The sequence below is a fragment of the Larimichthys crocea genome, chromosome XVII, assembly GCF_000972845.2.
Source record: "Larimichthys crocea isolate SSNF chromosome XVII, L_crocea_2.0, whole genome shotgun sequence".
NCBI classification, from domain to species: domain Eukaryota; kingdom Metazoa; phylum Chordata; class Actinopteri; family Sciaenidae; genus Larimichthys; species Larimichthys crocea.
Window position 1 is genome coordinate 13,795,224 of NC_040027.1, and position 23,119 is coordinate 13,818,342.

General features: G+C 39.9%; 1 protein-coding gene across 1 annotated transcript in view; it reads left to right on the forward strand.

Moving 5' to 3' along the window:
• oca2 (oculocutaneous albinism II) overlaps positions 1 to 18,367 on the forward strand; it is a 43,322-nt gene extending 24,955 nt beyond the window's left edge. The window contains exons 19-24 of the mRNA XM_027289898.1: positions 2,315 to 2,442; positions 3,114 to 3,173; positions 3,994 to 4,098; positions 5,345 to 5,438; positions 6,130 to 6,223; positions 16,759 to 18,367. Coding sequence (XP_027145699.1) covers positions 2,315 to 2,442; positions 3,114 to 3,173; positions 3,994 to 4,098; positions 5,345 to 5,438; positions 6,130 to 6,223; positions 16,759 to 16,846 — 569 coding nt within the window. The 3' untranslated portion in view covers positions 16,847 to 18,367. The remainder of the gene's footprint in view (positions 1 to 2,314; positions 2,443 to 3,113; positions 3,174 to 3,993; positions 4,099 to 5,344; positions 5,439 to 6,129; positions 6,224 to 16,758) is intronic.
• Positions 18,368 to 23,119: the final 4,752 nt, after the last annotated feature.

Consider the following 23,119-nt stretch of genomic DNA (forward strand, 5'->3'; position numbering starts at 1 on the left):
AGACCTTCAACAGGCATCATCTATACAAGACAGGAATGTCACACTATTCCTCTAATGAAGATCCACTGTTTGTGGGCAGAGTGTAGTAGTAGATGTAGTGTTTTCTAACCCCGCTGACCTTCCTGCTTCGCTGAAGCAGGTTGAACCCTCCTTTAAACTCGCCTGAGAAATGCTATCAGAATGGTTCACGACAACCTCATATGTCAACTCGCAGAGTTCCCTCAGAAAACTGTAAAACGGAAATGAATTCAGCCTTTTTAGTTTAGTTTACCAACAGGGAGCTTCTATAGGTATGTTAACATATAAACATACTTTTCATTGACTTGTTTTGAAGCCATGTGTCATGTTTTTATCTTTGCATGCATATGAAGGAGAGATCTGTGGGATCTTACATACCTCTTACATTAATTCTGTATTATGTACTGTTCAAAAAAGGCATTTCAGTCAACCAACAATGTTTTATTGCAGCAGCAGAATAGAGTTTGGCATCTAGGCTCTAACATCATCACTCCCTGCGGACATGTATACATAGAGATATTGAGGAGTGATGAGCAAATAGCTTAAACCGCCACCCTGGATGCTGATGCAGGGCAGTAATGGCACGGGCAGAGCAGAGGGCGAGATGGGAAATTTTGCAGCTTAAATAGATTGACAAATTGGAAGGGTGTGCTTTCGGATTGGATGATTGTGGAGAGTGAGGCATGTCACGTGTACATATGCAGAGCAGCTCGAGCTGTCTGCCTGAACTATCTCGCAGGCAGTGTTCTCAGACCGATTTAAAGCTGCACTAATCAATATTTCTATATACAGTGGTCCCTTGTTTATCGCAGGGGATACGTTCTAAAAATAACCCGCAATAAACGAAATCCGCGAAGTAAGTTTTACAATTATTATACATGTTTTAAGGCCGTAAAACCCCTAACCACACTTTTATACACCTTTTTACACGCATTTTGTACAGTACTCCCTTAGTTAATCAGGACGCAGAACACATGTGCGGTTCTCCCTTAGCCAATCAGGACGCAGAACACAATGCGCGTTCATACTGTACAGTACGCTGTAAAAAAAGCATGCAAAATTACACAAAAAAAATCCGCGAAACAGCGAGTCCGCAAAAAGTGAACTGCGTTATAGCGAGGGACGACTGTATTTGTTCAAATTAAATTGTAAAAATGTCCACTTCTATGTCAAACAGGTCACTTTTTTTGTGAAATCAACAGAACAAAACACACTTTGTGTTTTTCAGCTCATTGTTCGCTCACTTTGTTGATTTGGTTTTGCTGCTCTCATCATCATTGTTTCCAGCACTAAACAGACAAAGTTAGCAACTTACTAATTAAAGTGGAACATTTAACAGCTAAAAAACGAGTTGATGGACACCAAAAAATAGCTGAAACGATGGTGAACATTGGACACAACTTCAAATGAATACTAATGTTGCTGCATATCTGCAAGCGTTAACTAAAAAGTTTAACCATTTCATGGTTTTCATGCAATTTAATTTCATTTTAGCATTTCAAACATTGCCCCACATTTACCCTAAAAATAGCCTCTATTGTAATTTAGAGGGATTTTAAATACGTGAGAACCAAATTTGTTAAAAACACATTTGCAGCCCATCAGGACCGCCTCAGCAGGTTCTGAACATGTAAACATGTCGTGAAGTCTCTCTTTCAGTCTCGAGCTTCTTATCAGCGTCTCTGTCTCCAGCCTTCCCTCTCTCACTCTCCCTTTCATGTCCTTTCGTCGCTCTCCTTTCATCGCTAATTCTCATCAGTTGTGAAGTTATTTCCCCAAAATGCATTGGCCAAAGGCAATTACTGAGGCTCACCTGTTAAATCAGATTTTCTCCAAGTGGATGCACACTCATCTCTCTGAAATCGCTGGTCCTCCAGACTAGGATGTGTTGAAATTACATGTTTGTGATAATAAATGCTTCAACAAAGACAGACCAAATGTGGCATTTCCATATTTGTTAATCACTGACTTCTCTGGGGCGGCAAAGACAAAGACAAAAAGTGGAAATGAAGACCTGGATGTAGCGTCTGTAACATTTAAGAAAGGTTACTGTTCTTTTTGAGGGTTATGATTAACGACAACGTGAACCGAGAGCAGATGGAACTTATGTTAATGTTTTAATGGTTCCTAAGTATCCCCATGTGTCGTGTGTGATATGTCCTCTTGTTAGACATCTGTGAAAATCTGCCACATTGAGCTCAGTCTCTGTTGGATAAGACTATGAAATACTTTTTTTGAGAGAGTTTTCTAGCTATAAAGATAAATGTCAGGTGGTGTTTCTTGTTCTCTTTCTCAGGTTGGATCGCCATCCTGGGTGCACTTTGGCTTTTGGTTCTGGCTGACATCCAGGATTTTGAGATCATCTTGCACCGCGTGGAGTGGGCCACATTGCTTTTCTTCGCTGGCCTCTTCGTTTTGATGGAGGTATTTAAGATACTTTTGGCACTGACCGAAAATCCATTTATATTTTTTTTGGAGCACATACAAAAATAGCGATGCCAAACAACAACTTTTGAATCGAGCCTCCATTTGTCACAAGAGGTAATTATAACAAATAAAAAGTGAGCCAGCGCTGTGATGAATGCAGGTTTAGCCGGCCTCACCTCCGACAAGCATCTACACAAGATACTGAAGGAAAACAACATCAGTGCTTAGATTTATTGACCGTACACTGGGTAGTGACAGAAGTTCAGTGAGCCAGTGAGCAATCAATCAATCATTACAATCTGAAAAGTAATTATCTATTTCTTTAACCATGAGCCTCCTTGTGAATGGATGAAATGAAAATGTCAGCACAATAACTGCTTTGTTGTTTCCCTCCTCTGAGTGTTTAATATAGATGTGGGCCCTGGCTACGTATTGAATCCATTTAACAGTGTGTAGTGTCAGAGAGCAATCCCCGTAAGAAACGACCACCAGTATGGGAATATTTAGCTCTTGGTGTCAGTAACGATAACAAGAATAGATTTGTCTTTGTGTACTTGATGGCCGCTTAATAAAAGCCAAATTGCTTTTTCTTCTCTTGGTTTAATCCCACCTATAACTAACTCTGCTCAGACCCCCCCCATATTAATCCTCTCCTCTTCATTTTTCAGGCTTTAGCTCAGCTGCAGCTTATCGACTACATTGGAGAACAGACAGCGCTGCTTATAAAAGTGAGTTTTTCCCTTTTGATTCCCACACTTACCAATCATCTCTCAGGGCTCCGTGCGACTGGCACGATTGATAATTGGGCACAGGTGACACGATATTGCATTTCATGCATATTGATCCTTTTGTTCTGCACGGCTCTGAATTCAATTATTTTGTTTACATCTGATTCCTGTCAACGCTCGAAGAGGTCTGAGGCTATTTTCACCCATATTCTTGCCTGTGTGCATCATGCAAGCGATGTGTCTCTTAGTAGAGAATTGCGCCAGTAATAGGTACGTCAGCTCATGTTTAGACCGCGAGCCTCTGTAAGTCTAATAATCACACATGACAGGTGGTGTGCTATTCATGGTTTCTGACCTGCACAGCCTCCCCAAACAATGGACAGCATGCTGAGAGTGAATTGCATGGCCTTTCTCTGTTGATACAAGTAGGGGACAGGTGAAAGGACGAGATATTGCCTGTTTTAACCTGTCCATGCATGTCTAAGAGAGAAGAGACTATTGAGAGGGTTCAAACAGCATCATGCTTGTCACATGTGGAGAATTGGCCTCGCTGTGTGCGTGTGTGTACAGCAGAGCTCTGAGATAAAACTCAAAAGAGACCACCACCAGCAACACCACCTGTGGTCTTGTCACGCACTCAAACAGCTTCATCGTCTAAGGCTCGGCTCCCCGACGAGAGGTTCAGTGTCAAAGAATGAACATAATTGGTGTGTTTGATTTAAATCACGGGCTGAAAGGGAGGGGGGGGGGGTTTGGTTTGTGCGTCTGAGTGTCAACGAAAGTAACAGTTATCTCTGGCTCTTATTATCTCCCCTCTCAGGCGGTGCCAGAGGACCAGCGCTTGGCTATAGCCATTATCTTGGTGATGTGGGTCTCGGCTCTGGCCTCATCTCTCATTGACAACATTCCCTTCACTGCAACCATGGTAAGAGGCTTCAGCTTGATGCTTTAATTTCACACTCCAGTATATCCTTATGAAATCACACAGACACACACACACACACACACACAGTTCAAACAAGTCACATGACTTATTAAAGAAACAGTCCAAAACCTGTAAGCTGAAGCCACGACACAGTCAGACAAAATTTTCAACAAGTTATCCCGATCATACATTTTGTATTTGTTCATTAAATGAAACTTAAAAGTGTGCTGCACATTTTCAGTTCCTCTCTACAGCTGCTCCGTAAATACACCCAAATACAATGATATTTTTTCAGTGCACATGTCCCGACTGTCACGGTTGACTGAATTGTTCCCCATTAAGACCAAAATGAATTCATAAATGAATCAATTTAGAGGCTCTTTTAAAAGTAATTTACCAAAAAGAAAAAGTTTGATACTTGACAAATATCCTTATTTGCTTTCTTACTGAAAGTGAAATGAGAATATTTATACTGTCTATGCTTTGTCAAGTCAAGTGACCTTTATTGTCAGTGCTGCTATATGTACAGGACATACAGAGTATTGAAACTTCGTTTCCCTCTTAACCCGATGCAAACAGCATAAACGTGAAATATAAAATATAAGTAAAAGATGTAAAAAATATAAAATAACAATATACAAATCTAAAAATATATACAAGCTTTTAGCTTTAGAATTTACAGTATTTACAGTGAGGTCTAGTGACTGAGTCAGACAAAGTTAGCTATTTTTAGTCTTTGCATTCTGCTAAGTTAACAAGTAGTTGGTGACACAGCATCTAATGTAAAGTGAATAAGTGTATTTCTCATAATGTTGAACTTTAAGCACCTTCTCTCATCAAATACTCTGAGGATTCGCTTTCCCGAACAGGGGAAGACATTTTGATTGATGCAAGGCTTTGTACAGTGCATGCATGCTCTGTTAGCAGCATGGTTTGTGAGAGGGATATTCACACCAGGAACAAATGGAAACATTCTCTACTACGCTGCACATGAAAGCTTTAATGTTTCATTTATTCAGAAATTTGAGTAAGTTCCCTCAGTAAATAATCCAACAGTCTTCACAAAATGCTAAAACAACAAGGTCGAGTACACACTGTCATCATGCTGGCATTCGATCTGGCTCATCACCTGCTGTATGTTGCATGTAAAACCCATCATACTGTATGTGTTTGGTTAGACGCTGAACTGAACTGAAGCAGCGAAAAGTCAGTGTACATTTTCAATAATTCATCTTTGTACTCACAGATTCCAGTTCTCATCAACCTCAGTCAGGATGCAGATGTGAACCTGCCAGTAAAACCTCTCATCTTTGCCTTAGCCATGGGAGCCTGTCTTGGTGGTAAGCCTCTATTTATCCTCTTCATGTAACAAAGTATAAAGTATAAAATAGGCGATGACTGTTTGGCTTTGGGCTTAAAATACAGTCACTGGGGACCTATCCCTGCTTGAAAGGTGTTGATCTTTATTGATGGCCTCTGCCAGAAAGAGACATCATATGCTCCAGGTGACAGCCACACTTTGTACAGCTGTGACACTCCCCTGGGGATGTCAGACTGTGCTTTTTGCAAAAGCAGCTCAAGGCCCCTCAAACCATGCCTTATTCAGGCTCTACCACACCCCGGCGGGCCGTCCCCCTTCAGCACAGCGTGGCTCTGTTTGGGTGGGAAGGACGCGAAAAGAGAGAGAGAGAGTTAGACGGCTGTCACAGTGTTTCAGTGTAATCAACTGTACTGTGACAGGACCGTATCGATCGGCGGTATGATGTCGCTGCCGCCCAGCTCCATCCCCACACTGACACCTTTTGAGATGTGAGCGGTATCGAGCGGCAGGATGGATACGCACCCTGACTGTCAAAATATCTGCAGTAAATTTGAAAAAGTAAAAGTTTATACTAGATTATGTGTGAAAATACTTAGAGACGGGTGAAAAAATGTTTTATGTGCCACTGAACTCAGAGCTGGATAATATAAAATTTCTAGAGATTTAATTTAATGTTGTTTATCCTTAATGTTGTTTTCCTGTCTGTTTAGGGAATGGCACATTGATAGGAGCATCAGCCAACGTTGTGTGCGCAGGAATTGCTGAGCAACACGGCTACGGCTTTTCCTTCATGGAGTTCTTCAGGTTAGCCCTCTTTCCTTTAACAACACTAAACATGTCAATGTCAAGCAGTCCAAAGTTATAACAAAAAGTCCTAAACACCATAAAGTTGTTTTATTTTTACTTCACCTCTTGGGGTAATGTGTGAATCCTGCACCACTATTTGCATGTTAATGTCCATCATATGCTACAATAGGAGGTGCCAAAAATATGTTTGGAGTGGCCTGAGAACATTTAGAGAAAAGTCTCACAGTTCAGATCCTGATTTGCAAATGCCAAACTTTCCCCAGAGTCCTGTTCATTCATTGAAATGTGCATCATGAGGCAGAGGCTGCTCTGCTCTCCTCCTCCTGTTGCTGGAAGTCTGAGTACTGGTTTCTGAAGAGTTACCAGCTGATCTTACTCTCTGAAAATATCACAGTAACACAATTAACATTAGTTGCAATGAACCTTAAAGGAATGAAAACACTCATCTTTCACTCATCCTTCCTTACAATAAACATATTTGTATCTTTACGGGGAGATAAAATAAATTTTAGATACTACTTAGGGTTAAGTTTTTCCTCATCATATATGTCATGATATGTAAGATAATAATAATAATAATATGTAGCATTTTGTTTTGTTTATTTGCCTATTCAAAAACTGTGAGTTCAGAGTGTATAAGGGTTTTTCTCATTATAAAACAAGTATATGATTCCCATGCTCAGCTACGTCTCAAAAGTTGTTGCAGCAGTTTTTGGTTTGATACCGTTTGATACACCAGAATCGGTACCACATTTGACCAATCATAAATTATTCACAATCCCACCAAAATACCACATAAAGACACAAAGACTTTGAGGAAGACCACAGTGAAATGTCTGCTGTTATTTGGCATCAAAGGTTTTTTTGACTTTTGGAGATTTTCTTCTTGTTTGGTGACTGGATGGTGAGCGCTTCTCTTCTGGAAAATGCTCCCTGATGGTCAATAGACTCTGGAAAGCCACCCATCCTCTGAACGCCCCGGGTCTCTACTTTCTCGTTGTACAGTTTCATGAGGCTGTGATTATCCTAGAGGTCATCATAGTTCATTTTATACAGTGACAAGTTACTATGGGGATTACTGTTTTGAGTCCTTCAAGTCATACCCAAGTTATGCACTTCAAATACTGCTTAGAGACTTTATTATGCAGAAATATTCAAAGATACTAGGTGAAAATAACACTAACATTTATTCTGCATGATTTTTGCCTAAAGCTGCACAGGATTAGCATAAAGTGGACACATCTGTAAAAGTTGAAGCTCGTGGGTACCCAGAGCACCCATTTTCATGTCTTGAGGGGAGAGGACAAATGACACCTTTTGCCAAACTTTGGAGCATTATTTAGCCTCCATCCAGACGCTAGTGTCCAGGTTAGGATGGCATGGTTGCCATGCTGCAACCGTAGGGCAGTGGCAGACATGATGTATTATCGTTTAATAATATTTACTGCAGTAAGAGTGTTTTATCTGTAGCAAAAGGTGCTCAGTGGTCTCAGAACACTGACTCATTAAAAGCAAGATAGAATAGAATAGATACTTTATTGATCCCTCAAGTTTTTCTATGCATTTTACTCGAAATACAACACACACGCAAATGTGGAGAGATGGTGGGGTGATGGGCAGCCACACATAGCAGCGCCCTGGAAGCAGTTGGGGGTTCGGTACCTTGAAGGAGGTGAACTGGCTCCACGTCCATCCTTTATACTTTGGTACATGCTGGACTTGAACCATCCTCCGAGCCAAATCCCTACAGACTGAGCCACTGCCGCCCCTAAGCATCAACACTGAAACACATGTGTGACTGACTGAAGTGATATTGAGTGAAACACATGTGATTTGAGGACTCTCTAGTGGTTTAAAAAAAAAAAGAAACATACCCAAGTGAATGTCATTTTATGTGAAGCAGGATGGTAAGTAGGCCACAGTTGCCACCTGCACACTAATAATTTTCATTCTGGTGACGTAACAGCCAGAAATACTTTGCAATTTGCTTGTCGGAGAAGTGGAAGTGGTCAGTGATTTTGAAAGGCGGCTGAATATGAGTCTGATTAGGCATAATATGCAATTTCTTGCAAAGTGCACGTTATTGATTTATGCACTTTATAATATAAATATATATATACACACTTTATACACATGTAATGATGAAAGAGAGAGCGAGTGAGTTTCTCATGGGGTTTTGCTCTGTAACAGATCATATGTACGTGAAACACAGACACTCTTCCACAGTTTCAGTTTAAGTTGATCATGTGATTTCAGTTGACCAGAGGATGATCCCGTCTCGTCTCTTGTGTTAAGGCTCGATCACGATCGATGGGACTTGTTCCAGCTGCACCGCGGCAAGCGGTGTTGATCGCAGCTGCTCTAGACAATGTTTGTGATTACAGCAGAAGCATTGTGACACGTTTCAGAAGTGTCTGGGAAGCAGCTCTCAGTGGAGAATAAGACAAGATAAGAAGATAAATAAATAGGGGCATCCTGGTGGCTCAACTGGCAGAGTGGGCTCATCTTGTCCTCTCTCTCTCTCTCCCTGCTTTCCTGTTTGTCTCTCACAAGTTGAAAGCTACCACGTCTCCGTAATGCAACTCTCTCTCCATTCCCTCTGTAGCCTGGTTAGTGCTGTTACCTCCTTCATCTTTCTGTACATGCATCAGGCAGAACAGAGTAGAAAACAGACAAAAGGGAAACTTTTTAACTACGTAGCCTACTTACTCATGGTGGCAGCACAGAAACCAAAGAAAAATGACCAAATCCGAGCAAGTTAACAAAATTTGCCAGGCAAAACGCTTCTGAAACGCTCCTGGTGGGGTTTGAAGACGTGTGGGGAACGAATTAAAAAAGCGGCACGGTTGCAGCATCACGGAGCCATGCCTGCTGGAATCCAGGGGTTAGACCTCATAAGGACGTGACCATCCATCAGTCAATCAAAAGCCAATAAAAGACTGTTTTCATTAGGTTTTAACATTAGGGGAGTTCAGTTTTCTGTGGTTGGTTGCTAAGAACTAGTTCATTGATATTTTGTCTGTCTGTTCGTGGTTTCCTGTAGCAGGAGGAGCAGCAGGTAGTGATATTATGGCTGGTGCTGGATCACGACAGGTGTTGTAAAGAAAGCAATTACCATGTCATTGTCAGTTTCTTGTTTCCTTCTCGCTGTATTATGTAGATGGTAGTGTATGCTGACAAATTCGTTTTCCGCACTGAAAAGTCTCAGGATTGTCCATCTGCATGGGGTTTCACTGAGATCAATAAAAACAGTTGCAGCCTGTCAGCTGTACCTCTGTAGCTGTGTTTACAGTTTTGCTCTCGGGCTGAAGCACTGCCTGTAATTGGCTGTCTGTGGCAAGGGTCACAGCTGTTCAGAGAGACAGGTAAGGAGGAGAGTCTGTCTGTCTATGACTCCAGGCAGCTGGGACTGACTAGTGCTGTATCAGGTGGTTACACTGAGGGCCCAGATGAACCCACAGGGACATGATGCCTTTTTGATAGACCATCACAAAGGAAAATGAGTGGCACTGAATAGCTCAGCGGTTAGATGGTATGGTCCCTGTTGCTTCTTTCATGCCTCTAGGCCCTAATCATCCTCCTCTCCTCAAACCATTAACCTGGAGAGCATCACAAAAGCACCCACAGTACTCTATATGTACTGTACGGCACACAGACCAGCCGGCAGGGTATGAGCCATTGTTAGTGCTCGGATGCTTGAGACTTACAGCTCTTGAATGAGGATGGAGGAAGTAATATATTATAATAAAGAACAATTATAGAGCAACTTTCATAACAAAAGGTAAAACCCGGAAAGTATTGAGAATGAAAATAATCATAAAACTGCATCCTATAAAATGAACAAATAAAACACATAAGACATATTAGAGCTTGGGTAATAAAAAATAAGGCAATACTGGTCATAGTTTAACTTTACAGTAGATGTAGCGACACAACAATGTACAATAACCAGTGTTTGTGACCAGTGTTACACAAAAAGTCAAAAAGTCTTGGAACATCTGGATCAATCTTTGACAAAACTTCAACAACAAATTTGTTTTATGTAAAATCCAAAAGTATCCAGTAACCACAGCTGTACGATATGTCCCTGAAATACAGGGGTATCACACTTCCTGACTTTGATCTAAATTCATTTTTAAACTGTGACTCAGTTCTTTCTGCGGGCCACAGAGAGACTAACATGCCCAAACTATTGTTACCTGAGGTCATTTTCTCCTCTCTGGCGTGGAGTGTTTCCTCACAGCCTTGAAGGACTTGTGAAGCAAACCACCTATATCAAGACCTATAATCAAAAACTGAAACCTGAAACTGAAACTGAAACTGAAAAAACACCCTGACCCACTCTTCAATTTTTTTATTTTTACTTTAGTAGAGTGGCACAGTAAACAAACAGCCTCCAATTCAAATGACATTAAACAATGTGAGCTCTCTGAGACCTGTGCAGGGCACGAGAGACTCCAGGTGTATTACCTACATTTGCAAGAAACCTAACATGTGCCATACTCACACTAAAAAAGGTTACATAATGTGAAGTGCCTATATATTTTTGGAGGTACAGAGGATATTTTCAGTACAGCCTAATCGCTTTGTGGATCATAGTGTTTAATAAACAGCACTGGTCAAACATTGTTATAGAAGGCAGTGATGTCCTGTGTCAAGCACACAGCCCCCACAGTTAGACGTCCCTCTGGTTTATCTAAAGAAAGTCTTTGAGATTGCATCGGGACTTTCAAAGAGCTTCCGTCATATGCAATTAAATCAACGTGTAAGATCACAAGGTATGATGGGGGAACTTTCAGACAAGGTTGAACCGTGTTCCTCTCTGTGCCGTATTGTGGCAGGTTTTTCATCTGCCCCCTGTCCCCTCATACTGTGCCTGTGATGGTGGAACGGGTATTGCTCAGCAGAAAGAGATTCACTCGCGTAGAGGTGACCTCAACTTGTCTGCTTATGATAACAGTTCAGAGATTCCTCACTCCATCCATCTTAAGTGGACATTCATTCCACTTAAAGATAAAAAGATTAAAAAAATCACACCGGTCTCATGTTAATGAGTTATTTAAAGGCTTGACCTTGTTAAACCTTTTTACATATTAAATGTGTTTGGAGTATAATTTCAGTATGTTACCACTGCATTCTCCTCAGTCTACACAGTTATATTATATATGCTCAGCAGCAGCACAGTATGGAGTGAACTTTATTCTCCATCTACAGATCAATATATACAGTACACACCACTGAGCTGTTGTAACCCTCCATCTACACCACTGAATGCTACATTACTATCCAGCTATGGAGAAGCATCGATTCTTTACCCTGAGGATGAGCGGTGTGGGTTACTGGTCTGAGGATTTCTGTGCAGTAACACCACTTTGCATAAAAGTCTAACAATCGGTCTTACATTATTATAGTAAAGCCAAACTTGTTGGCTTTACTATAATAATTAACCACATTGGTTAATAATGTCTGACATATGTAGCGTACGCGCTTTCCAATTAATTCATTGTACTGTCATTGGCCTAAAGCTAGCTAGCCACAGCTGATAAACTCTGTTAGTTGTCATTTCGGCCTTTAGGAGTGTGGGGTCGGAGAAGAACAGTGAGCTAGAAAGAAGTTTGAATCAAATGCACTGTAGTTCAGGGAGCCAGCGGAGCTGTTTGAAGAGGAGAGAGTGAGTGTTTGAATGAAAGATTATTCAGAGGTTATGGCTGTAAGGTGAAGGAGATAGAGAGAGAGTGCTGATCATATCAGATTTTCCACAATTCAGCCTGAGAAAGTTGGCTTGCATGCATGGTTTAATATAAGTTAAGGAAGTTGGTCATGGATGGGATGGGTTGCAGAGATGATACGTAGAGGTGGACATCGTCGGCGTAGAAGTACACATGAGGTTACAAAGAGAGGGCATGTAGAGGATGAACAGGGACTTTGGGACAGAGATTCAAATCAATCAGGAAGATCACCATGAATTAAATAGTTTCAAACACCATCTGTGTGTTGTTATTACTAGAATTACTGTAAATGTGGAGTTATGTAGCTTGTTGCTAAATGGCAAATTAACAGTTGTTGCTGCCAAATGTTTAACAGGAGGGGAAAGCCATTTTCTCAGCGTGTCCTAAAAGGAGGTTTTATGATGGATGGGACAGAATGCTAAATACAAGCAAGTGAAAGGTCAAGTTCTCGGCAGATCACGGCAGATCTTTGTTTAGCCGGTTGACATGTCTACCATATCCTGTTATTTTTGTGGAACATATTTCTTGGAGGTTTCCCTCATTAATCACCCCTTATTAAACCTTTGATGTGTAAATAAAAAATTATAATCACGCTGACCTTTGCAACTCGGTTCAGCTGGCCACACAGAAAGTTTGAATTTAAATGCACCGCCACGCCGTATTGAAATCATTATTAATGAGCTTAAGTGCTTGACTAGCCTCATTAATCCTTAGTTCAAGTACATATTTGACATTTCTACATGCATATTAAATGGAAACTGCATAACTTTATTCATCCGTATGAAGAAATAGTTGTAGCAATAAAGAGCAATACATTAACATACAATTATCAGATATGCACTCACACACACATACAACATTTACTCTTTAATTTGAGGTCCTTTGAATGTCTTGTATCCTTTTCTGAGCTTCTTCAGTGCAAAAGACTCGATTTGTGAGACATTCTGAAAGGTCACCTTGAAAAGCAGCTTTGAAATGTCTTCTGATTCAGAGGACTTATATAAAGGAACAGACACACAACTCATTTTCTTCTGCTGTATGCCTTTTCCTGTATTATTTGTATTTTTCCGTTCGTGTGGAATTGCATTTTATTTTGTTGTGTTACATTTATTTATCTGACTAATTTATGATGCAGCAAAACAAACACTGATTACGAGTTAACTAGGGCAGCGCTGCATTAAGTGCCTCTCTTTTTTTTTTCCGTGAGATGTGAAGTCGTCCAAATATTTAACTTTTCCCAGCTGTCAAAAATAATTGACCACATGGGGCATCTTTAATTAAAGTTCAAAGTTTCACTCCACCAATTAACACCTAATATGGTGAATATAAGCACCATGAAATACACTTTGAAACTATTTTTTCAGCAAAAGCCAAAAGCAGCAAACTTTATTACATTACTTGAATGAGTAATTTAATGAGTGATCATGTTAGATAGTTACAATACTTTGTGATTCATCGTATTATATATATTGGGTACAGTTTAATCAATTAATCTGTCTTTGTGGCCAAAAAGTCACATTTCTGGTAAAAATACATCTTTGTCTTTTACATGACCTTTTCCATTAAACAGAGTACATATAAGAAAGTTCAAAGCTAAAACAAGAAGCACCTATGACTCAACAGTCATCAAACACTGAACATTAGTGTTAACTGAACCAAAATCTCTGGGTCTTACAATCCTTTGTGAAGCAGTCCTGCTCAGGTAAACAGAAAACACACACAGCAAAGAGACGTGTAACCTTTTGGACCGCTCTAAAAAAATCAAGCTTGCGCATTTAACCTTGCCATTTCACATAAATGTCTTTGAGTCCCTTTCAGATCTGACTGTGTGCTGCAGTGGTTATTGCAGTGAAAGACACATCAGTGTAATGAATGTTTTTTTTTGTTGAAAGGTTTGTTTATTGAATTTTGGTAGTTTTACTAAATTGAGTTATAAAATGATTACAAAAGTGAGGGCATAGAAAGGAAATGAAGAAGATGCTGTCATGTTGAGTTCAAGAAGTGAGCGTCCAAATGCTAGAGTGAACAGAAGGAGTCAGGTAAACACAAAATAACAATCCAACAAAATCATTCATGCCATAAACAGAAGTCCAACCAATAAAAAAATATAGAATCGGGATACAGGAGCATAAGGAGATGCACAAAGACTGTAACAGGACTTAGACAGACTCTTTTATCTGTGAGAGATGAGTAGATGGTGGGAGATTTCCATTTGACAAGAACCAGGCTTCTAGTCAGGAGGGTTATAATGAAAAACAAAAAGTATACCAGCTGGTAAAACTACATTTAAACCACATCGAATATAAAGTTGTGTTTAATGTTGGTGAGTAACCAGACAAGTGGCCCATTAGCCGGTTGTTATCATGCTTCATCATCATTATAATTATCCATGAATTAGAAGTAACTCGCTCTTACTGTTTTGTCATTAATCTCAATAGGAAGAGTTAATAAACACCATCAGTGTGAGATCTGGCAGCTGCAGGTTTTATGATTATGTTCAGGTTTATTTGGTTCTGACTTATTCATCGAGTCTATCGTTGACTCAGCCTCACATCTCACATCGCACAATCACGGCAGTAAGCAACATCTGCTCTAAATGATATTTTAACGATATGGATCCTCTTCATTTTTCAGTAGGGATGCTACACTTTTAATTACTTCTTTCTCTATTTGAGATAAATCGCTGTCACACGAACTTTACAAGAAGTGCTGTAGTTTCTTTTTGTCCTCCAACACTGATCTGTGTCACAGACTCGGGGCAAACAGATCTCTGGCCCTCAGAGCAGCCATGTGTCCATGTAGGACATGGTAGACATCCAAATGATAAACCATCTGCAGGTCTGGAGTCATCTGAGGACACACTGCAAATGCATGATACGAACCGAGGAATAAAAAGTGGTGAAGCAGTCTGACTTATCGTCTACTTATTGTAGTTTTACATGGTTACTTTTGTGGCAGTCATCACTGCTCTTGCGTAACAAAGTTAACTAAATTCAGTCAATGAATGAGAACACGTCTGGCCTTTTAAAAATGCCAATTCCCAAAGGCCTCACAACAAACTTTAGTCTTTCACAGGCGCCCAACTTTGGACTTGTTTGTGTACACTTGAAGGCTTTTAAAGAGTCTTTGGTCAAGCGTGATATGATTTCATTTGGCAAATAATATGCAAGCCTGTTTTAACATCTCGTCAGGGCCTGTTCTTGGAGCAGCAGATAGTGTGCAAACTATCACCAGCAGGCTGAGGTGTCCTTGAGCAAGCAGCTCCATCAGGGCTGTGCAGCTCTGACCTCCCTGTGCAGTGGGCTGAGTGAAAAGAGAGTTACCCCTGTGGGGCTCAGCAAAGTGTCACACATCAGAGTAATAATCTGTTTTATTGGCCAGGAAAGTTTGCACATATTGCACATAGGATTTTTTATTTTTTTTTAAATATCTCTAAAACAAGAAAAACAATACAACAGACAGATGAAATTTGACAGTAAAAGAATAAGAAGAAGTGGAAAAGAAAAGGAAAGAGGTTATTGAACTCCTGAAAAACTTCACAACAAAACATTTGAAATGATTCGCTTCTTGTCTTTTGACCTCGAACCAGAAAATTAGCTTCTGGAAAAGACAACGGCATAAAGACACCTGTTTATAAATGTCAGGTCAGCCGCGTGCGGACGGCTAATTGATTCAACATTGAGCGCTCCTCTACTTGTTTATTCTGGACTGTGTCCAATGAATTATCCAATGAAAGAAATGAAAGAACAACAGGAATTTATCACGTATAGTCTTAATCATACAGTGATTGGGTTTGCCTGGACCTTTTGGCAAATTACATTAAATTAGACTGATAATTGTAGAGCAAAGCTGTGCCATCAAGTCCGTACCCTTCAAACATTTATTCGTGGACAGCTTTCTTCAGTTGTTGTGCCAAAAATGGGGAGACAGTCTGAAGAAGAAAACCAAGGAAAAGAAGATTGCAGCTTTGACAACAACAGAAAACAGGGTTAGATAACTTTTACCAATCCAACGAGACACGCAAGATACTTATGTTACTAAGTAGATATTTAATCACTCTTTGGCTCGCCTTCAAGACACCACACTCACTTACAACATCACTTGGCCTTTTATAGGGAATGCTAAGATCTTGAGTGGCTCACTTTGACCTCGCACTGTCACTTTGTCCTGGCAGTGTTTGAGAGTTTTCTGTAGGTGTTGCTGGGAAATGGTATTTTAATATTTAATATGAGAATAAAGAGATGTTCACATGCTCAGTGCAGATCAGGACAGGGGAAGTCATAAAAGGACTGAACATGAGACTGAACAGGAATGGTCGACAGTCATTGTATAGTCCAAATATTCGGATCTGCCCTCCAGTCAGTCAGAACTGAAGTAGCCTCTTGGATGAGAGATGAAATATCTTCATGCTTCTGCAACCAAGTCCAGTTGTCCCTGATTTAACCCTTGAAGAAAGATGACCTGGACGACTGAGAACCTTCACAGACTTTATATAAGAATAAATAAGCTGATTCAACCAAGGCTGCCAGCTCCACTTTGAGAAATTTAGCCAGGATGTCTTCATCACTGCATCACCATGCAACAGTGACTCAACTCACAACAACGTGTTTTTCACTCTGCATCATCTTTCTACTCTATAAACTTCTCACCACTTGTGCCTCTTTATTCATTTTTGCACCATTGTTGTTTTTTCAGTAAACAACTCCACTTGAATGCCCTCTTGACGCAACCAAAGTTTTTTTTTATTTTCAGTAAGAATAAGATGTAAATTCCTGACATGAATCTGTTGTTTCTCTCTCACAGGTTAGGATTCCCCATGATGATAATGACTTGTATGATCGGCATGTGCTACCTGCTGGCCACCCACATCGGACTGGGATGGAACCTGTAATCCACAACATGTGTACGGAGCCAAAGACACAGTGTACATGTGTGTGTTTTACCGCTCTAAGCATTCAGCTCACTGTAATGTGATACGTAATCTGATTGACTGGTCAGATTACAGGCACTATATAAAGCACACAGCCGTATTTTGGAAAATGCTTTTGATGAAAGGAGCTTTGACCAAAACGCTGAATCTATCATCCGACGTGAGTACGATGCATTACTTCTTGGTGACCGTTCCACCTTCACAGGGTTGAGTTTTCCAACTTTGTCAAGAACCTTTTTGTCGTCAGCAAATAATCAAGCCAAGGGAAGGAAATGTGTCTTTACTGGTCCCACTCCATAAGGGTACATTCACAGAGGATCCGGTGCTACGACGAAAATGCAGGATTTTCCATTAATTTGAGTCGGGGTAGTGCGTCTTGGCTGGGGCGGTGCAGGACGCAGGGCCGGAGAACTTGAGCTGGATCCAACTTTTGGAAAAATGCAGCCTGCCAATCAGATGCTCAGACCACAAACCTCCACAGTGAGCCTGAAATGTCTCTGAAACTGAGACTATCCAGGTGGATTCATGGACTAAACTCTGATACTCTATCTGTTGTGTTTTGGCTTTGTTTATTTCATGTACCCAGCTTCTAAATATGTGTCTGGTTCGCAGTTTACACTGAAAAATACTGTAGTGACATGAAGTTTAATTTGGTTTGAGAGAGAGAGAAAGAGGGAGAGAGAGAGAAAGATTGCAGTGGTCGAGAGACATAGACAGTGAATGAAAGTGAGCGAGCACCGGCATCAATAAAGCCGGTTAATCAGCTGAACGTTACACGCTAAAAGTTACATTCAGCACAAATAGACACACCCACACACTGCCCCACGACCCTGCAGCCATGTGCTGCCGTGCCTGATCCTGTCTGAATGTACCCTAATGCTGTTCATGGTGCTATTGCCTCAATGGGTGTAACTGGCATATGTGATGTCAGACTGTTTGGAAATCTATGTCTGTTTTTTGTTTTTTCTATTTAAAAAAAAGACTTCTCTCGATATGTATCACACTGATTTGTCTTTAAAGTTCAGGACACTGATTAATTTGTTTTAGGCACTTCACCCACAGTTTACCAAATTTATGTTGTATAATATTTTAAATACCCAGTGAAAGGGATTTTATAACTGTTAATGTCTAATATTTTTGTCAGCTGCCTAAATGAATCTGAAAAAAACAAACACAGCATCAGCTGAATCGGAAATTAGCAGAATGATTAAATTTACATTAAACATATATCTATTGTACTGTGTAAACAACGATCACATTTAAACTAAATGATTTAGTTCAGTTAACCGTATTTAATGTAGAAAATGTTTAATCATGTAAATGCTCTTACATGGAATGGACAACATCTTTGTACCTTATCCAGCTGAAACTATATCACCTGTATTTATTGTACGGCCCGACAACTTGAACGTCATCTTTATCTTTCAGAACATTCAGACACAGATCAGTTTGAACAATAAAGGTTGTGATGTTTCTCATTTTCATTTGGCTCACTTGGATTTTGTTATTCTTTGTGAATATTTGGTACCGATTTCTAATAACTTTCATTTATTTTTTATTGCTTTATAATTCAATAAATCTCTGAGCTGGGGAGGGAGATGGTTTGTGCAGCTACATTCACCAGTAAGAGCGGATTGTCCGTAAATCCCAGCTGTCTCAGATGAAAGTTAGTAAAATTAGCCAGTGTAAAACAAAAAGCAAAAAGACAACTCTCTGGCTGGTGAAAGGTTCTCATTTTCTCAAGTCTGTCCACATGACCATATGTACAGTACATCGTGTTGGCTATAATTAATATTTAGTGTCATGTATGTGAAAGCAAACTCTTCTAGTGATGAATCCTCACCTGGGTCTGTAGCTCCCCTCGGCTTTACAGAGCTTTAAGGTGAGTTTCAGTTCATTTTTTAGCTGTCAGCCCACAACACAACTTTTCTTTCAGCTGCAGGAGGCAAACAGCAGGCTGAGTTAGTGATTAGCTTGTGAACATAGTCGAACACTGAGCGGTTAAATAGTCGAAAAACAGAGCTAAAAGAAGACCCTGTAACTGCCAATGTGTAAATATACAACAGTTTGATATATTTTTATGTAATTATAAGGTGATGATATGTCAATGTCGAAAACTGTTTCGATATCGAGAAGAGAAGCAAAGATATTCAGCAGCTTTTTAAAAAAAAAATCAAATGGTTGGTCTTCCAAGCACCAGCCAAAAAGGATTTTACACAACATAGCAATCCAAAAATTGTTAGTCAAATGACTGGCAGCTGCCAAACAAAAGCAAGTTGAATTATGATAAAAATTAAAATGTCAAAAATTATAAATTTACTGAAATATAAGTCAAGGTTTTGCAGAGAAACAGTTATTTTACAGATTTTCCCTTAATTATTACAATCAAACACCTTCAATATATTTTAATATGAACCACATTATTATTGTATATGTCATTTTATGTGTGTGTAATTTAAGAAAGCAGAGAAAAGAAATGCTGTATAAATAATATCACAATGTTTCTCTACAAAAACAAAAGAAAACTGTATACATTAGAGTTTGTATACATACAGAAAACTACTGTAAAATGAGTTTTTCATGATCTTTTTACAGTGTACAAAGCATTAGTAAAGCATCAGTCACAGGGTCTGAACTTTGTATAAATTGCACCTGAAAGTGGTACCAATATATTACATAATTGTCCAGGGTCATTTTGGAAAAATGTGCCTGTACTTTTCTGACAGGGTCATTATTGCTCTGTCCACCTACACTTTCCTGTTCGAGCTCTGGGAGTTCTCAACATCTTAAAAATGTCAAAAACCACTAAATGCAAAGTAGAGAGGTCGGCGGATACTTAACCAAAATAAATGACAACAGCATCGTAAAATAACTCTCGTGGCTGCTGCAGAGAGGATTTCTTCTCTCATGCGGAAAGCTTTCTGGTACTTCAGCAGTGTTTCCTCTGAAGTTGCACCGTTGCTCGACTCTTACTGTCTTTATTGGCAGCGACTGAGAGCAAAACTGACTTTCATGTTCTCTTTAATGAGTCGGGCTCCAGGCCAACTAGAACCCAACTACACAGATCGATGTATGTACTCCTGTTGGAACTGCTGTTTCACATTAAAACTCCCAGGGGGATCGCGCTTGAAGTGTGGAACACCCCTGTTTGTTACAGTCACTGGGAATCTGTTTATGTTGTCCACTTTGTTTCCATTACAGAGCCGCGCTCTGGATCACAGCATTAATTAGCATCTAATTAATTAAAGACACTTCCACCCTCGGAGAACTCTACATGGTTATACATCATTAATGTGTTTAATGTGTTCCTGGTGTTAAAGTAATTTATGGCTGGAGGCTCAAACCTTATTTTTTTTGTTCTTCTGTACTAAAATGAGCCACACATTCAAAAAACAACAGAACATGTTTTCTCAGATTTAATGACTGAACTTAATGTTTGTAGGCTGTACGGATTTTAAAATCTCTTGATTTGTGATATAGCTATGTAAATAAAATGACACCGCCCAGCTGTTAGGAAATTATTAAATCTTTTCTAAAAAATGAAACCAAACATTTGTGAGCTGTTTTTAAAGATTCATGTCACAGAGTAGGAAATATGGACTAAATGTGGACTACCACTGTCATACCACTGACTATAAACTTATCTAATAACCAAAATAAAACACACCTCTAGACCTCGTGCTTAACCAGTGTTTCCAAACTTTTTACACTGCGTACCACTGTAATCATCCACGGACGGCTCACACAAGAGGCAGGTTTATTTCCTGTTAAAAAGATCCAGAACCAGTTGAGGAACCAAACGCTCCTAATCCGAATTTCTGTTCTGGTCATTCTGCTGTTGAGAGATTCCTCCAAGTACCAATAGGGGAATAAGAGGAATGTTGGCAAGCTCGAGATGAGACCCAGGATCGGGATGCGCCTCCAGGAAGTGTTGATGATTATGACCACACCTCATCAGCTGGAACCAATCAGGAGCACACCTAACTTAGCATGCACAATAAACACTACAAGCAAAGTAATACATAAGAGCATTGACCGCAGCTGTAACAACTGCATTGTTGGTTTTGCTCTACAGTACATTGAGCTACATTTTGAAGCTGGTGTGGGTTTAAAAATCTCCCGGTTTTGTATGATTGCTGTTGAGCTTTTGGTCCAACATGGTAAGTAAGTTGTTTTCCTCGAGTTCTTGGGGACTAATGCCAACGTCATATTTGTCCTGATTAAACTGACACATTACAGAACAGAGCTGCAGAGGCTTGTTATATTGACTCTCTGTCTCTGCACTCAATCCTGTAAAAAACAAAAACAGAGTGAGATGGCTCCTGCTAAACAGTATTTGCCTTGTTTGCTTTGCTCCTTTGCATAACTGCTGACATTTTAGTTGGGAGCTGGAGCTAATCCAGCAGTTCTGTGAGAGCCACTTATCTGGTGCTCGGTGTGGGCATCCTGAGAGTTAAGAGCTTTTGTGGCCACTGACCTGGGAGCCGCCCTAAAGTCCAGTCCACTGAATATCCAATATTTGTTTCCAGGAATCAAATCAATAACAATGACCAGGCTTTTCAACTATTGGAACCTTCTGAGTGCTGTTTTCTTCCTTTGGTTTGCTGAATGTGAATATAGTGCGAAACAATCAGACCTGATTCAGTGATTACAGATTTGTTCCTTCGCTCTGTTCCAGATTTTAACGTGGGATGTCACCATGAGATGTCACTTCAACACTCAGGTCATTTACAACAATATAAGTGACAGAATCTCTATGACGTCACTGTAAAAGAAAGGTATGAGATGACATAAATAAAAGAGACTGAAATATGGTATTCAGTTTATCTCATTAGTGGAATTTTTTGTCTTTATTCCAAGCTGGAAACACTACATCAGACTTACTATGTTAATATTTCAGAAGCTACAGCTACCTACCAGCAGATATACAGAGCTTCTAATTTATTTGGAGCCATGTTTCTGGCCACCTGATGAATTTAATACCAATATTCTTTCTTTCAGTTCTGTGTTCTCTCAGTTAAAGTACAGCCATTGTGCACTTCCTGGAAATAATGATCGCAACATTTTAGTGCTTCTGCTTCTTGGCCAAATTGCAACCGGGTGGAGCATTAGCGCCGACATTTGACTGGCAAAATATAAATATGAAAACACATGTACGACTTACATTTGTATATTGCAATATTCACCGCAACTGTCAATGAATGTACACTGTCATATTTTAATATGGCAGATGATTGGAACAGCTAATGCATCTGCACTATACTGAATCAGTCCATGCACAAGTATGGACATAATTACTTCTCATATACATCATTTGCCACTTGGAATTCACCAGATGACATTTCAAATGTTGGAAAAAATAAGATGACGACACAAACTCATGCAGGTAAGTAGGCCAGGCAATTGTGTCTGTTTATTGCCGAACATGTTGTATTTCGGTTCTTCGTGACACTATTGTTCCTCTGACCATGTAAACTAATTAATTACACCAGTTCAATGAGAATACATTCGATTTCCTCTAAGAAGTCTCCTCTATCCACGGCTAATGCTCTTATTCATCAAGAAGGGATTAAATGTGTCCTACCCTCTGTAATTAAGAACTGGAGTGAGGGAGCTTAAGAGGATTCACTTTAAAGCCTCCTGTTACGAGACGATATAGACTGAAACAAACATTTTCTTCTTTGATCACCCCCAACATCGAGAACTGACCCCCATGGAAGGTCTTTGTTTTTAATTAGCCTGAGAGGAAAAATGACACAGTCTATTATTAAATAACATATGGAGCTAGCCTTTTATGTTCAATGTTGATGTAAAATTAACAGTTGAATAGAAGAAGTAGATGAGGTCTGAGGTATGCTGTAGTACTGCATATAAACAACAGTCTGCAGCCACACTAGCAGCAGCAGTTTATATTTTGGCAGTCAAACGCTGGTGCTGATCAAGCGGCAATCTCAGTGGCTGGGAAATGAAGCCAGTGTGGAAGTGCCTAAAAACTGCAGTTCCTCGAACGTCCACTTGAGGCTGGCTACAGAAGTGAGTCAGTCTCCATAAGTCCCCATGTTAAAATGTCCAACTTCACAGCAGAAATAAACATGTTTACAGCCTGGTACAAAAAACTGTTTTGGTCTCTACAGCTAATTTTCCCGTTCATGACAACTGTACTGAGTCTGAATTTATATATAACACACCTGTTCAAAGTACATTAAGGCTTGAAGTTATGTAGGACTGTCATAA